At 31.5% G+C, this 17,117-nt stretch overlaps 1 protein-coding gene across 2 annotated transcripts; it reads left to right on the top strand.

Annotated features, from left to right (window-relative positions):
- The first annotated feature begins 285 nt into the window (after nt 1-285).
- On the top strand, nt 286-15,407 carry LOC110026054 (mediator of RNA polymerase II transcription subunit 20a-like). 2 transcript variants are annotated; one of them, XM_020726825.1, is made up of 4 exons: nt 286-455; nt 549-870; nt 6,477-6,566; nt 15,045-15,407. In XM_020726825.1, exons 1-4 carry the CDS (start codon nt 442-444, stop codon nt 15,267-15,269), a joined length of 651 nt encoding a protein of 216 aa, XP_020582484.1. In that variant the 5' UTR covers nt 286-441; the 3' UTR covers nt 15,270-15,407. The 2 variants fall into 2 exon arrangements, with proteins under 2 accessions (XP_020582484.1, XP_020582485.1); XM_020726826.1 differs by having other exon boundaries at nt 286-460.
- Nucleotides 15,408-17,117: the final 1,710 nt, after the last annotated feature.

The following is a 17,117-nucleotide window of genomic DNA, read 5'->3' as shown; positions in this document are numbered from 1 at the left end:
GTGGTTTTTTGAATTATCGAATTGACGCATTTAAGCATGTCTCATTCAAAAGATTGAAATGTGATAGAAATGATAAGCACGAGCTGAGGTTTATCATTAATTTTGATATTTGACCAAAAATTTTAAAATTGGATAGAATACTTGATTCATAAAAAAGCAATGTTTTGAATGCCCCTACATGTAATTGAACCTTACATTTATCTATTATAATTATTTATTATGTATTTAAGATGTTGATGGTATATTATATATATATAAGTAAATTAAATTTGTATTTCTATTGGATTCTGAAAAAAACAAGATCGTCGGGACTGCCATCCTCCCCGAAACAAGTTCCGCCTGTTTCGTGGTGTTGATCTGCTCGGAAAGCGTACGGAATCCCAAACCCTTTTCTATCAAGCGAAGATCCTTGGCTAGGGTTTCCCCGTCGGCAACTTGGCGATGACGGTAAAATGGTGAAGTAAAGAATCTTTGCCTCTCCTTCCAGCTCTACGCTAAAATACTCTCCAAAGATTCTTAAGTCAAGTTTTTCGATTGCGGACTTGCAGGCTGATGCACTGGCAGCCGAAGCCAGGAACGACACTGAGCACGCAGATTCTGACGGAAGCGTGCCTGAGCGTGGAGAGCATTGGGGGTCAGAAGGACGGGCGATGGCGTTCGGTGCTTACATTCTACAGGCCGATGCAGCGGGACGCCTCAGTGCCGGTCGAACACCCACGGGACTTCCTTGGACTTGCTCTCCAGGAGCAACCTTCCAAGTACTATTTCATACTTCGTCCTAACCGCATTGTTCTTGAGGCGGACGCCTCCATCCAGGTTGTCATGGAGAAGCTGCAATCCTACAAGGCTAGGGTTACCCTCAACTTTGAGGTCAATCTTTGACCCTCTTATTTTATTCGTGAATGTTCTTGAGACATATATGAGTTCATGCTAGATTTTTCTGCAGCTTTTACCTTTTGTGCGATGGCGAATTGTTTGTTGCTTGGTTTCTCTGTGAATAGACTACAATTAATCAATGTTTTATATCTCCCTCAGAAAATGTCAACTTTAAATTCTGTTGTTTGAGAACTTATATTTTCTTCTTTTGGATTTATGTATTTGAAAAATTATTCTTTTAGAGACTTTACACAAACCAGGATGCACCCAATATACCTTTTTTGGTGTCTTATTCATTTCTGCACGATTATAATGGATTTATACAGAACCAAAGATTTTGCTGCACACTTATCTATTGGGGAGATTAGTTGTGAAATCAATTCATTCAAGAACTCGAGTCTTTCCCATAAAAGTGATGCTTGTGTTTTTTGTTCTCTATGTTGTTGATTCATTACCTGTTTTATGGGAATTCAGGAGTTCTCATATGATGTTTTTGTGGTAGTGCATTCCATGATCTAGAATATTTATTGTTCTTGTTACTTATAAACATTTTTTATCTGGATTCGTTATACCTCTGCTACTTGATGGTCATGACTGCACAGGGTTGGAAAGATGACATTGTTGTTGATGTTGTTAAAAATGTTTTATTATAAAGTTTTCTTACTCTATTCTGGTTACATAAATATATTGAGTATGTTGCATCATATACACATGTTTTTATCAGTGATATCCTGACAGATTTTTCTGCAAAATATCAAGTAAAAAGTATCAGTTGATTTGCTTGTGCCTGTAAATTAGTGGCGATGAAGAAACCAGTTTTTGCCCTGCTTTACTAAACACTTTTATGATGCAAATGTTCAGCGTGCTGGGAATATCGATGTCTATCATAATTTGGTGCTGCACCTTGTGATTTGATTTGCTAATAGTAGAATTGTGGCATCAAGGTAAGATGGATGGCTGAATGGTCTCTTATAAGTCTACCTTTGGTAGTGGGCAGGTATAAATGATTTTTGTCAACTTTCTTTCTATATTGATATAATGATCATTAATGACAATATACATTTTTTGTGCGCTTTAAAATGTACCATGAACCCACTTCTTTAGCAAGAGATTTTGAGCATGCACTGCAAAGAGTAATGATAGTGCCAACTATGACTATGGCTCCATACCGAGAGTTGTCTTCGTCCTTCATATTTATACATATCATCATCTAAACAAGGAGTTCACCCCACTTATGTGCAGGGCACTCTACCTCTAGACATGAGGAGGCTTTGATGGTTTTTGAAACTTGGTGTCACATAAGAGTATTTAAGGGGTGGTATAGTAAGTGGAAGCTTTCCAATTTCACAAGAAAACCCTATATGTCAAAACATAAAGTTTCAATTGTAAGTTTTTTGAGATTGAAGTACATATCTAATATAAGCGGTGTTGAGATTCTCCTTACTAGAAATGAGTTTTTGAGGATTTTCACTATGCTCTTATCATAAGGTATGCGGTAAGACGACAAACACCACATGTGATTCGGAGAGGGCATGGTTCTTAGTTGTTTGTGAAGAAGACTTTCACTCAGCTAGCAGTGATTTACCTTGGGACTTTAAACCACAATGTTTTCATATTCCAACTTCAAAACACTTTAGGTGTTGGACGTATGGCACATGCAAACATGTGCGCGAGTGCCCACACTTTCATCTGCATATACACATGCACATGGCTGTAATCAAACTAATGCTCTCAACTCGCTTGATTAACAAAGTCTAATTTTTCTAAGTATGAATCAAAAAAGTCTGAGCGCTTTTTATAACTTCGAAGTCTAGATGTGCTAAGCATGAACATAGTGCAACTCATTTATTTATGCTCGTGAAGGCTTATTTATTTTCTAATAGGTAACTTATTAAAGGCATGATATTATGCTCGAGGATGGTTTGTATATTATTTAATTGAAAATTGGTTATTATAAATTGTTTAATTACTTATTTAATGACAATATAATATAATATAATATTTATTTATTAGTCTAGATTATTTTCCCAATTCTAGTTTCTTATTTTGTAATTTCATTTTCCATTATGTTTGCTTCTTGTTCTATGCTTACAAGTTCTTTAATTTTCAATCTCAGTAGTCTCTCGATGTCTTTTACTTAAATAATGAGAGTACATCTTCTATTTTTATCCTTCTTAGCTTGCTCTTGATTGACGGATTGGTGAGTAATTTATTTGCACATTTTTTTATTCATAAACACATCTTCAACATGCTAGTGTGAGAATTGGAGCTTTTCAGGCTGTATGTGAATTAAATGTTAGAGGGCCTTGAAGGATTTTGAGATTGGTAAGAGCTTTGAATACAATTTGTTACTCTCATTTGAATTTCGTGACAATACATATTAAGCTTTATGCTTTTCTTATTTCAAAACTAACACCATTGTTATCTTAATATATTGGCCCTTGTTCATAATAGTTCGTTAATGCACTTTATGTTATTTATAGAGCACAATAACAGTTCTTTTATCTGCTTTGCAAGATAAAATTCCTTAACTTTTAGGCAGGGATATAGTATTATGAATAAAATTCTAACATGAATTACACAAAGTATTACTAATAACATATTTTATGAGATTAAGAAATCAATCCTCCTACATCCACATGACAAAAATATTACTAGTTCATTATATGTAGTATGAGAGTAGATAATATCATAACAAAAATCTAGCAATTGAAGGGTGTTAAATTTTAGGTAAGTATTTCTTATTTCTAAGATTTGAATAGTTTTCAACTTCTAACTCTTGATTTGCAACCAATAAATTTAGATTCTATCGTGGAGTCTATATAGTGTTCAATCGTGAATGACACTTAAGAAAATTTTGTAATTGATGTGATTGCAAATGTCGTTGAAGGAGTTGTGAAAGTTTGTAATGATGACAATAAAGAGAACCCTTTGGAAAGGAAGAAAAAAGAGAAAACTTTGGAAGTTTGAAAAAACCTCAATACTTAATTTTAGTAAAATTGGAAAATTGATATTTAGAAGTTACAGTGCAATCATTAGAGCTGTTACTTCTGTTTGAATTGAAGGAGGATTGACCAAATAGTTTCCTATTTCTGTTGGATTACATCTGGGATCGACTTTAAGCCCATATCTTTTTGCTTTAGTTATGAATGGTCTTACTAGAAATTTACAGGAGGATGTACCTTGGTGTATGCTTTTTGCTGATGATATCCTTCTTGTGGATAAGACGAGAGAAAAAGCTCAGGAAAAACTTGAATTATGAAGGTCTACATTGGAGTCTAAAGGCCTTCATTTGAGTAGAACAAAAACTGAATACATGGAATGTAATTTTAGTAGTAGTAGCTCTAGTGACAGAAGTGTGACTTTGGGTGATCAATTTATTAAAAGTGTGAACGATTTAGATACATAGGGTCCGTTGTTCAAAGCGATGGTGATATAGATGGGGATGTGATATATGATATAGATGGGGATGTTAATAGTAGAATTCCAGTTGGTTGGTTGAAGTGGAGGAATGCTTCGGGCCTTTTTTGCGATAGGAAAGTACTGCTTAGGCTGAAAGGAAAATTTTATAAGACGGTGGAAAGAACTGCAATGTTCTATGGCGTTGAATGTTGGCCTTTAGAAGAGAAGCATAATTCTAAGTTAAGTGTTGTCGAGATGAGAATGATTAGGTGGATGAGTAGCTTTACACTCAGAGACAAAATGCGAAATGAATATATCCGTGATAAGGTTGGTGTAGCTTATGTGACAGACAAAATTAGAGAAAGCCGTCTTAGTGGTTTGGTCACATTAAGCGTCGACCATCTAATGATTAGATTAGGAGAGTAGATGTTTTATATTCAATTTATGTTAAGAAAGGCAGAGGTAGACCTAGGAAGACTTGGGCTTATTGTATAAATTAAAAATGATCTTAATTTACTAGAACTTAATGAAAATATGACACTAAATAGGATGCAATGGAGAAAAAGGATTCATGTAGCCGACCCCACGTAGTGGGATTAAGGCTTTGTTGTTGTTGTTGTTGTTGTATTATAGTGCAATCATTGCAGTTTACATATGAGTAAAAAAGACAGTTGCCAAGTGAGTCATTTTTCATTTCTTGGTGAATTTGAAGCGTCTAATTATTTGTTAACTTTCTTAGTTGTAGTGAAACATATTGATTTCAATGAGATCAAATGTTCCAACCGTTTTGTGGAGTTGGTGTAAGCTGGTTTTCCAAAGACTTCTTCTTACTCTTATAAATATTGATGTTTATTTCAAAGCTTTTAAAAATTTTTCAAATTAATTTAATTTATTATTAGTAAATCAACATATTGATTTGATGCAGTCCCTTTTTGTTTCTCTATCTCAAAGAATTTACTTGTTGACGGTTCTTTATGCTGAATTATTGCAAAAAGGTATGTAAGCGACTTATTGTATATCTTATTTGACTGGTGTTAAGTAGCTAGATACTAATTCCATATTTATTGATTTGCTTGATCATTAATATGAGATGGCAAATACTCGTTCTATTTTTGAGCTTGTTTATCACCTTGTTTAAGTATTTGTTTGATTAATGCCAACTACAAGTCATGCTAGATTATATATATATATAAATTCTAAGCAAGCCAGGCACCATGTGAAAGCTTGGCTTGAGCTCGAACCAAATACGAACAACTAATAATATTGCCAAGCTAAGCCCAATCCATGTTGTGCTCACATCCATCATCTTATATAGAAATTAAGGGCAATTAAATAAATTAATTGAACGAAAAGTAAAGGGAGGAGGGATGTTTCAACTGGAGTTCTATATGCTTGATTAGCCCTCAAATTAGCATTTTTTGAATCTCATCCTCCCTACCCATTCCTCCAACAACAGTCATCTATGCTCGTTGAAGTCCATACACAGAAACATTCCTTGCCCCCTCATTCAACTTCACTTCATTCTATACACACACCCCCACCTCTCCTCTCTCTTTGTCTACATTGATGAAAGGCCAGATGCACGCATTTAACTTTCAAGGTAACTGGGTGATACTGGAAGATAGTCACCATTGATATTCTGCAAACAATAGAGGACGCAGGTACACATCTTTCTTTTGCGTTTTCTTTTAATAAGGGATTGCACTTTCTTATACCTATGATCAATGGAGGACATACCATGTTTGATTTTTTTAATTAGAATATTCACATTGGATTTTGCATTTATTGCATATAAACTTCTGTATTATACCTGCATATTTATTTGCATGTTCAAATAACCAAGAACTTTTTACCTACCAATTTATCTATCTGCAAGGAAAATCTGGGCAGCGATAAACAATTCTTTTATTGATATCACACAAATTAACTAAATGCTAGAGTAGAAGACTTATTGTGAATTTTGTGTATTAATTTCTTCCCAACATATCCTTACCAGTTATCAATGAGGAGCTTTTGTTTCATTGATTTTTTCTTAAATAGGATCAACTGTTGCATAAGCCAATATTATTCTCTTTCTAGTGATGTTTTTTTAACATCCTACAATTTTCACCTGCATTTGTTTTGTGATTGAGGGGCGTTTTAGAGCACTACAAATTTTTATTTTATTTATTTATTTATTTATTTTTTATTGTATGTAGGGTTTTCAATATAAACTAGGTGACTTCCAAGTAAGAGTAGGAAAATGCATTCCTTCGACATCAGAGGCTTTAAGAGGAATCATGATGGAGGTATGTTGTTCAAAACTTCTATGGTGAATTTGAATTTTTTAATTTTTTTTTTGTTTATGTTCTCAACTTATGTCTAGATTAGATTTTTTTTCAATTATTAGTAATAAGGATTTTTGGGAAGATTGCCATTGTTGTTTCTAAGACTGAACAAAAAAGATTGAGTGTTGATGTTTCTGTTATGACCAATTATAAAGTTTTTGATGATATGAACCGTATTTTGAGTTTTTGTTAATCTTCCAATAAGAAATGCATATTTTAAGAAATATGACCATCATTTAATTACTTTCAAAAGATGAGATACTGAAGCACAAATGTTCCGTTTTTACTTTGAAGGAAAGAAAAACCATTTTGTAAAGATTGTAAGGTTTTTCTCAAATAGAGTTTGATTGCATAACATATAGTAGCTGTTTGGATGTATTTTTAACCATATAAAGAAATCAATATAAAGAAATAATCGTTCTAGGATAAGATGGTGAAATTTTAAATGCAAGAAATCGTGAGGTTGCTAAAAAAATGCAATTTGAGTTGAGTAAATTTTGATATGAATAGGATAGATTTTCCCATTTAAATGATTACTATAGAAGCTTTAGGAGCATCTGGAAAGGAAACTTTGTGAGTAAGTGAGAAGTTTATCAAGTTAAATGAATTACTTTTAAGCAGTAATATAAGTTAAACATTAAGGAAACTTATATTGATTGTAAGAAAGAGCAAATCTTGCAAACGAGGTAATGAACTAAGAAAAAGCTACTAAATTTTGATGTCTTATATAATAGGCTGAGAAAAGGAGCATTTAAAATAGCCAGTGCAAGAGATAAGTGTTTCTGGGAATAGAGATGACTGTAATAAGAACTTAGTTATCAATAATTCATGAAGGAAAGATGGAAATGCTGTATAGGAAATTACTAAATGAGAGTTATTAATAATTGAATATTTTGGAACCCAATGAATAAAATAATGAGGTATATTATAGCTTGATCCAAAAAAATGAGGCCAAGTTAGCTTTATTGAAAGTTTATGAATATAAAAATTTAGGATCAAAGGAGATACTTATCCTGATTTTCTGAGTTAGAAGGGCTTTTATAATGGTTTAATCAACAAAACTTAACTTTTTAATAGAATTTTAAAATACTAAGGCAATACTAAATAATTTGAAAGGAAGATTTTGGATTACTTATAAAACTAAGGTGATAAATGAATTTTATTACAAGTCATACAATGAAGCTGTATAGGAAAGTAATAAATGAGATGTTTAGAGAGTGGAATGTCATTTCTTAAAGATAAGATATTTTGATAATTGACTTTGGTGGTGTGTAATAAAGGATATAAAATGCTCTTATTAGACAAGTAGATAGATTTAATGTTGGAGGATTGGGAAGAAAATTAGTAGATTGAAGGTAACATGGATAAAAATAATAAAAAAAATAGCTAACATCTTAGGTAGCACTCAACATGATTTGAGGGAAACAAGGATTAATAAATTTGAAACCCAAACAATTAAGATTAGGATAATTATGATGACCATGATGAATTAAAAAAATTCTTAGGATCTTATTCTTTTTTTATGAGTATTAACTTGCATGTAGAAGTCATACATTATGGATGAATACAGGCAAAGAAGACAATTTTGAAATTTAGGCACTCACAGGTAAATTAATGAAATTAATAAATATTATGATTCATAGAGAAATAAATGTCTTATGTACTCAATAAACTAAATGGGTTGGAGAAAAACTAAAAAGATTAATATCTTATGTTATAAAGTTTGATTTTCAGGCATGAGTTGCACTAGAAATGATGTAGGTGTAATTATATGGCTCTAAAAGATGATGTTAAAAATTAATTGAATTAGATATAGAATTATAACCCTAAAAATTGTTGTTATTAAGATTTTTAATATTACAAGTACTTATGTTCTTAAAGTAAGTTTAGATATATGTTAAAAAGAAAAGTTCTGGATTGACTTGGAACAATTAATACCTCTTAAAAAAAATTGTTGGAGGAGATTTAAATCGATATGCTAGTATAGTGATAGAAGATTTTTAAAAAATACATGGTGACTATGTTTTTTGAGATTGTAATGAAGAAAGTAAAACTATATTAGATTTTGCTTTAACTTACGATTTCATTGTCACTAATACTTTATTTAAAAAAAAAGAGATGAACATATTCTAATAAAACACAAATTGATTATTTTATTATGAGGAAAAAAATCATCGAGAATGTAAAGATTGTAAGTTCATTATAAGTGAAAATTTGAGTACTCAACATATTAGTTCTGAATTTTAAGATGCAGAGTCGGAAGATAAAAAATATAATGAAACATTGTCATAAATTAGATGGGTGCAACTAAAACGACACAAAAAGAAAATTATTTTTACGAGCAAACTTCAGGATTTTAAGATTTGGGATGTTCAAGAAGAAGTTAGTTCTATGCATAATAACACTATTAAACATGTGACAAAAGACGTACTTGGAAAATGAAATGAAAAAGTTTTTATAAATAAAAATAACTGGTGGTGGAATAATAATGTGCAAGAAAATATAAAATATGATAAATTTTGTTGTAAAAATTAGTTTAAATGTAAAAACTTAGAAAACTGGGAAAAATATAAGGTGACGCCTTGAGAGACCAAGAGAATAATTTATGATGCTAAGAATTCTGTTTTTAGTCTTTTCATAATAGATTAGATATTAAATGGAGTAAAATATATATATGTATAAATTAGCCAAATAAAGAGAAAAAATAAAGATTTAATTCAAGTAAATTGTATTAAAGAAGAAAAATCAAAAGGTTCTCTTAGAATAAGATATTCAACATAGGTGGGTGAGATATTTTTATAAACTTTTCAATGAAATTTTTGAAAATACGATCGACTTATCTAATATCGTTAATAATAATAAATTTTTTTATTATTACCGTCACATTAATAAAAAAAAAGTTGATGAATCTTTAAAGAAAATTAACGGTGGAAAATCAGTTGGACCTAATGACATCCCAATAGAAGTTTGGAAATATTTTAAAGAATTGAGAATTTCTTGGCTTACTAAACTTTTAATACTATTTTAATAACTAAAAATATGACTGCAGAATGGAGGAAGAGTATTTTGACCTCCATCTTTAAGAATAAAGAAGATGTAGAAGAGTGTGCAAATTATAGAAGAATTAAGTTAATATATCATACATTAAAATTATGGGAGAGAGCAAAAAAGATATTCAACATAGGTGGGTGAGATATTTTTATAAACTTTTCAATAAAGTTTTTGAAAATACGATCGACTTATCTAATATCGTTAATAATAATAAAACTTTTTATTATTACCGTCACATTAATAAAAAAGAAGTTGAGGAATCTTTAAAGAAAATTAATGGTGGAAAATCAGTTGGACCTAATGACATCCCAATAGAAGTTTGGAAATATTTTGGAGAATTGAGAATTTCTTGGCTTACTAAACTTTTAATATTATTTTAATAACTAAAAATATGACCGCGGAATGGAGGAAGAGCATTTTGACCTCCATCTTTAAGAATAAAGAAGATGTAGAAGAGTGTGTAAATTATAGAGAAATTAAGTTAATATATCATATATTAAAATTATGGGAGGGAGAAAAAAAGATATTCAACATAGGTGGGTGAGATATTTTTATAAACTTTTCAATGAAGTTTTTGAAAATACGATCGACTTATCTAATCTTGTTAATAATAATAAAACTTTTTATTATTACCGTCACATTAATAAAAAAGAAGTTGAGGAATCTTTAAAGAAAATTAATGGTGGAAAATCAATTGGATCTATCGACATCCCAGTAGAAGTTTGGAAATATTTTGGAGAATTGAGAATTTCTTGGCTTACTAAACTTTTAATATTATTTTAATAACTAAAAATATGACTGCGGAATGGAGGAAGAGTATTTTGACCTCCATCTTTAAGAATAAAGAAGATGTAGAAGAGTGTGCAAATTATAGAGGAATTAAGTTAATATATCATACATTAAAATTATGGGAGAGAGCAACAAAGATATTCAACATAGGTGGGTGAGATATTTTTATAAACTTTTCAATGAAATTTTTGAAAATACGATCGACTTATCTAATATCGTTAATAATAATAAATTTTTTTATTATTACCGTCACATTAATAAAAAAAAAGTTGATGAATCTTTAAAGAAAATTAACGGTGGAAAATCAGTTGGACCTAATGACATCCCAATAGAAGTTTGGAAATATTTTAAAGAATTGAGAATTTCTTGGCTTACTAAACTTTTAATACTATTTTAATAACTAAAAATATGACTGCAGAATGGAGGAAGAGTATTTTGACCTCCATCTTTAAGAATAAAGAAAATGTAGAAGAGTGTGCAAATTATAGAAGAATTAAGTTAATATATCATACATTAAAATTATGGGAGAGAGCAATTGAATATAGTTTGGATTTATGTCGAGCAAGTCTACTATGGAAGTTAAATATTTATTGAGAGATTTAGTGGAGAAGTACAAAGAGAGTAAGGAGGATATACACACAATTTTTATTTATTTAGAAAAAGCTTACGATAAGGTTTGAAGAGAAGCTCTTTGGAGAGTTCTAGAAATGAAATGTGTTGATATGACTTATATTGAAGTCATTAAAGATATGTATAGTATAGCTGTTGTGTTCAAACAGTAGGAGAATTAACCAAGTATTTTCCTATTTCAGTTTGATTACATCAGGGATTGACTTTAAATACATATTTTTTTTACTTTAGTTATGGGTGCACTTACTGAATAGCTAGGAGGATATACTTTGGTGCATGTTTTCACTAATGATGTCCTTGTGGATACGATTAGAGAGTAAGTATTTTGGAGCTCTATGTTAGAGTCTAAAGACCTTTGTTTGAGTCGATCTTAAATTGAATACATGGAATGTAATTTTAGCAGTAGCTCTTGTGATAAAGTTGTAATAATGAGTGATTAAATCATTAAAATGGTGAACATTCTAGATATCTTAGGTCTATTGTTTAAAGTGATGATGATATAGAGGGGGATGTTATTAATAGAATTCAAGTTGGATGGTTAAAGTGGAGAAATGCATCAGACCTATTGTGTGATAGAAAAGTATCACTTAAAGGAAAATTTTATTTGATGGTGGTAAGACCTGCAATTCTTTATGATGCAAAATGTTGGCCTATAAAATTGAAGCAAAAAATTAAATTAAATTTTGCTGGGATGAGTATGTTTAGGTGGATGAGTGGCTTGACTCTTAGAGACAAAACGTGGAAAGAAGGTATCCATCAAAGGGTTAGTGTAGCTCCGGAAGCAAAGAAGATTAGAGAGAGCCGTCTTAGATTGTTTGGTCACATTAAAATGTTGACCATCTGATGATTCGTTTGAGAGAGTAGATGTTTTAGATTTGATTTATATTAAGAAAGGTAGTGGTAGTCCTAAAAAGGTAGAGGCATGTTGTATAAAAAATGATCTTAATTTATTAGAATTAAGTGAAAATATGCACTAAATAGGATATAATAGAGAAAAAGGGTTCATGTAGCTGATCCCACCTAGCGGGATAAGGGCCTGTTGTTTTTATTGCTGCTGCTGTACTTTGCGTTTTATTTTGTTTTGGATGACCACTTCATACCCAAAAGTTACAATGATGCTTACAAACTTTTATGTTTGATGTTTCTATTCATTATAAAAGACTATTTCTAACCATATGTTCATATATATCATGCCCCTTTTTTCATCTAAGCATATCTCAAGCCAAGTTATCACAAAAGACAAATAACGTTTGCCAATAGCCACTATAGAGAACACAACTCACACGATTAATCACCAATAGAGACAATGCAACCACTTGCTGCTAATTTTTCAATCACACATAGTCAAAAGTACTTGAATTATTAGTGAACTAATGATACGTGAACCAACTAGTCCATCCCTTCACCAAACCTTAAAGGCAAACTTAATATTAAGAAACATAAAAAATATCTCTTTCTCAGGTCATCGTCATAGGCATGTCCAAAATAACTGAATTACAATATATAACAAACCAAATAAGTAAATAAAAAAAAAGTTTTGCTGAGATTATTGTTTGATTTGATGCTTTTGAAGGGAATAAACATGCATATTTCTATCTTGTAGTTCAAAAAAATTTTCATTGATTTGCTTCTACTATCTTTTAAAATGGATCTATGAAATTTCAAATTGTTTTTGCATGATAGTTGGTTTTGCAGAGCATATATTTGTGGGCTTTGAAAGTTCCCCCACCGACCTCCCTTGAAATTAATGAGAAAATTTTAAGTTATGTTTTGGGTCAAATTTTAAGAAGGCAGATGAGATTGTGTGGATAAAATACCACTCATAGATTTTGTCTTCCTTTTGAGGGGACTCTAAGATATGAGGTCTGAGGTTTCTCACAAACCTCTGTAGTCATCTATCTTGATAACTGGAGAGTGCTTTTGATTAAAGCTATTCATTAGAGCGCTGATAGCTCAGCAGTAGTAGCAACAATTTAATTTTTAGATTGAGAAATTTATCATTGCGAGCTTAAAGTATGATGACAAAGTTGATAAAGATCCCACGGCTCTTTTGTCTTTGGTTGTCTTATTGCATCATCCTTTTAGTCAAAGGAGATGTCGATCCCATGTTAAGTCGTATGCACATCCTGAGTTTGAAGGGAATAATTTAAATGAACCGAGAAGGAAAGAGGGTGGAGAAGCAGGCCGTCAAATGCTTGTTAATCTTACTAGGACAACATTATTGCATGCTTATAAGAAGAGAATCTTTTTTAGATATTGCTTCTAAGGGCATTATCACATCATGACAATGGGGATACTACTTTTTGGGTATTGTGGAGCTGTTTGTTATTGTATTAGTGGTGACGAGTGAAATAGTAATGGTAATACTTCTTGCCTTGATTAGCATATCAATTTGGACTTTGCTATGCTCTGGGATGATGACTTTGACATGTCTACATAGGTGTAGAGTTGGTGATGGAGGGGGAGTGGAACAGATGGGAAGAAATATGAGTGAGATTTCATATCAAGTATTGATGAAAAGATTATATTGAAGCTTAGCCAGTTGTTTGAAATTGTTCGCCATAGAAGAGATGTTGCGAGGATATTATTGGCTTGAGGTAATTTCATTGAAGAAGTTAAGAAATGATACCAATATGCACAACCAACACCTCTTTAGGAATTACTTGCAAAAAAAAAAAAAAAAAAAAAAGAAATGCACATTTATTGTAGTTAACTCGGCAAAGCATGGTTGTTAGTACGAGATTTGGGATATTTGTGTACTTATAAGCATACGTTGTTATATACATTACACACAACAGGGATGACCCGAGTCATTGTTGTTCTACTTCAGAAATTTATATGAAAGCTCGTGATGGAATTATTCATCCCATTCCACATGCAAGAAACACTGGCTAAAAATATCCCTATATAGGTAGCACTAGTAGGACTTAGAAATGGTGTGACCACAAACAACCGAAGCCCTAGAAGGAATTCACAAGGAAACATCGAAATGATACATCCTCAGGGTTTAATGAAATCGTCCACGACATTAGATCTCAAGGAGTAGTGGTTTGCTTAGAGAACCTTAAATGTTTCTAGTTTCATATACGCTTGAGAATGACATGCTTGTTTCTGTTTTAAGAAGGCGGAGTGCCAGTATTTGCATTGAAAATGTTTATTTCTGTTTTGATGTTTTCAGGGTGGAGTGACACTGTATGGTTATCTTGCTTCAATTGGGGTGATTCTCAAGATTTAATTTTTATAATGAATTGTGATTTATTATAGTTTCTATATGAACTGTCTACTTTTTCTACTGAATGACAAACAAAAGTTCGAACTTTAACTGTTGCATAGTTGCCTTAAAGCAAATTAAAGCGATGAAGCTTCCTATAAAGTTCGTGGTATAGAAAAAAAGGTTTTAAATGAGATAAGTTTTATTGCATGACAATTGCATTCTTTTGTAGCACATAACAATACTGAATTTATATTAGCTTAAGGTCATATTCAGTTGATCTACTTCAGCTATTATTTCTCAAAAATTTGATGGCACTCTTATGTATTCTTCGGCCTATTCTTTGCTAGTTCAACGCGTGTTGGAATTATCAGAATTTGGGTTGATTTTTTAAGCTTCGCACCTTTGGAAGAATCGATTGTGATTCCTGGCAGATGTAAAAATTAAAACAAAACTCGTCATGATTTGCAGTATAGTTTGATAACTTTACTACCGGATGTTGGTTGCACTTGCAAAACCCGTTGCTAAACCTCATATCACATAAAAAATGGCATCATTTCAACTTGTAGAAAGTCGGATGCACATTTGCATGCATAGATAAGATGATATGTCTGTAAAAATTAAAGTGTAGGCATTACATGTGTAAATACATAGGAATTGAATGGCATGTATGTAAATCTTCTTTCAAATAAATGATTCAAATATTCATTTTGCCAACTCTTCTGTGTCATCATCATTACAAATATTTTCTTTTGCAGGTTGAGTATCTCCCCCTGTCATCCATCGATAAATCCAAGAAAGTTCTGGAAGATTTCTTTGACATTTGGCAGGAAACCATTTCGAAGAAATCATTACCCGGAATTTTCATGCACATTGAATCCAACTTTGCTGATTATGGCCTTCAAGATCGCTATACTTCTCTTCACACTGCAGTACAGTACGCAACCTGCATGGCTCAGTTAATTGCCGCAGTGAGAGGTTAGCAAAACCATCACTTTTGGGGCTTTGCTCTGATAGACTGTGCTCGGTTTTAGTGAATCGAAGGAGAGGAAATGAGCAGTTTGTTGTAATTATTATTATTATTATTATTTGTATAATATTTAGCAATATTTATTATTGCCGGCTTTTAAAAAGTTTTTATCTTATTTTTCAGTCACTGCATTTTTATTTATTTGACAAACAATCGTTTTCCTTTTTAATGGGAAATTTACATACTTATCACACTATTCTTATGTATTCATATATCAAGCACCTAGACTTTCCTATTTGCATTTATGACAATTTGGTAGAGTCTAATCTAAAGCATGAAAATTTATATTTCACGTAAAATTTTGATAATAGTGATAATTTAGTTATATAATGTTAAAATTTGAGTGTTATCCATGCAAATGTGAAAGTTTAGGTGTTAGATATGTAAATTATTGATGATGGAAGAAAAATTACAAAATGATGAAAATCACTCTCTGAAGAAAAGAAAAATACGAAGAGGAATAAACAACACTGGAAAACATCAATAAAGATCCTAAATAGCCATCATCACCGAGGATGAGTCTCAAACCAATTTGAAGCCCCAATTATGTATGAGAATAATAAAGAACACATGGGGTTAACATGTAAACCTCTATTATTTAAAATATATAAGGTTTTAGCCCTCTTATAAGGGTTTTTCGGGTCATAATAGGATAAATTAATAGAACAATCTTTTAACCAGGCGAGTTTATGCCAATCCACTTCAGGATGGTTCTCATAAGAGAGACAATAAACCTTATATTTAGAATAATTAGTCTTCCCTTTTCAAAAGCAAGTAGTGTTACCATCCCCAGTCTTAAAAGTTTTGAATCGAGTTGATGCAAAATTTAGGAGTATTACCATTGATATGAAGATTCCATTTGTTATTTAATAAGATTTGAAACATGTAAAACAAGAATATGAGAACTAGAAGTGGACCTAATTTTTCCACCAAAGAAGAACCAAGGAAAAAAAAATGGAAATTTACATGGCACCAAAAGTCTTATGCATTCACTTATCTCACACCCAAGCTTTGATTTTTTTACACCCCAAGCACTTTAATCCATGTATGAAAATGTTGATTACACTATTTTCACCTTTTCATACAGGAAAATGTGCTTTAGGTGTAAAAATCAAAGTTTGGATGTGAGATAAAGTAAATAAATAAGAATTGGTGCTATGTATGTAAATTCCCCAAGAAAAAAAAAATGAAGATTGCAACATTCATTAATATCAAAAGCAAGATTACTTCTAATTCTAGTGGTAACCTGAACCATGTTTCTCCAGAAAGTAGCATGCATATTTGTACCTTTATACAAAAAAGAACCATGATGCTCAATATACCAAGCAACAAGATAAAAATTAGAATTTGAATGCCTCCAAATGCTTTTAGCTTTGCACATAAGATAAATAGTATCAAGATTAGTAATGCACAAACCACCACAATGTTTAGACATAGTAGTTGCACTCTAATCAATAGTATGCATTCTCATATCCACCTCATTATAATGTAAGAGGTTATTAGTAATAGAAAAAAATATTTCTCTTCAAATTTTACGAAGAACAATACATCAGAACCAATAATAAATGTAGTTCCAAAAGATAATTTCACTAATTGATCTCTAGTAGCAAAAGAAAGCAATTTTTATTTCCACCCACCTAGCCACATGTTTAATTTATCTAAAGATTTTATAACAATCAATACTCCTCAATTTAGAATGATGAATGAGAATCTCAAGATAATCCCAAGGAGAAGACATTTCGAAGGAAAATCCAAAATATTACTGATATTAGAACAGAAAAGGCTTTGATTGATTTAGAAA

Source organism: Phalaenopsis equestris, unplaced genomic scaffold (genome assembly GCF_001263595.1).
Source record: "Phalaenopsis equestris unplaced genomic scaffold, ASM126359v1 Scaffold000347, whole genome shotgun sequence".
NCBI classification, from domain to species: Eukaryota; Viridiplantae; Streptophyta; class Magnoliopsida; order Asparagales; family Orchidaceae; genus Phalaenopsis; species Phalaenopsis equestris.
Note: the sequence above shows the minus strand (reverse complement) of the source record. Positions and strands in the feature narration are given on the sequence as shown.